This window comes from Cicer arietinum, chromosome 1 (genome assembly GCF_000331145.2).
Source record: "Cicer arietinum cultivar CDC Frontier isolate Library 1 chromosome 1, Cicar.CDCFrontier_v2.0, whole genome shotgun sequence".
Classification (NCBI taxonomy): Eukaryota; Viridiplantae; Streptophyta; class Magnoliopsida; order Fabales; family Fabaceae; genus Cicer; species Cicer arietinum.
Genome location: NC_021160.2, coordinates 53316423 through 53317175, shown reverse-complemented (window position 1 = coordinate 53317175; position 753 = coordinate 53316423). Strand labels below are relative to the sequence as shown.

At 36.3% G+C, this 753-nt stretch overlaps 1 protein-coding gene across 1 annotated transcript in view; it reads right to left on the bottom strand.

The window, feature by feature from the left end:
• Nucleotides 1–753, bottom strand: part of LOC101500781 (N-terminal acetyltransferase A complex auxiliary subunit NAA15-like) — a 13136-nt gene extending 12383 nt beyond the window's left edge. The window contains exon 1 of the mRNA XM_012716089.3: nt 433–753. Coding sequence (XP_012571543.1) covers nt 433–483 — 51 coding nt within the window. The 5' untranslated portion in view covers nt 484–753. The remainder of the gene's footprint in view (nt 1–432) is intronic.

The window sequence follows — 753 nt, the reverse complement described above, 5'->3', positions numbered from 1 at the left end:
GAATGAAATAAAAACAATGGGTGGTAAATTCAAAAGTATCATATTTTTTTCTCTTGTTTCATTCTAATTTCAAATAATCATTATATTCATACATATTTCATGGTAGAGCCAAATTATTAAGTAGGTTAATCAACGCACACATTAATAAATTGATAAGTAAGTAAGTAAATAAATAAAATAAAAGAAGCACATCCATAATCCCGGTAAGAGGAGCTGAATTAGCAGATAGAAATGACAGTAACGTAAGAGTAAATGAATGAATTAACAGTGAATATGATTCCGATAAATAATGAAGTATATAAAGTGGTAAGCATAAGAAAATGGGGATAAAATCTAGGGTTTATAAGATAGGGAAGTGAAAGAAGTTGGATCTAAGGAGAGGAAGGAAAAATATAAATAGAAAAGAGAATAAGAGTGAGAATAGAAGCTTACAACAATGAGTTTGAAGAGGTTAGCCTCCTTGGGAGGAAGAGAAGCGCCCATTGTAGCAGGCAGTGAGTTGAGCGAGTAGAGAGAGAGAGAGAGAGAGAGAGAGAGAGAGAGAGAGAGATAGAGAGAGAGAGAGAGACGACAGTAAAGACGATGAATGTGAGTGTTGAATTGAGGAGATTCTTTGATGGCGTTTTCCTTTTCAGCTGCACACACACAACACAACACAACACTGCAGTGTGCAACCCTACTACTCTTCTCTTCTCAGTTCTCAACGCGAAGGAATCAACGCCCAGTGACTATTCCTGTGTTTCTGCCTCTGTT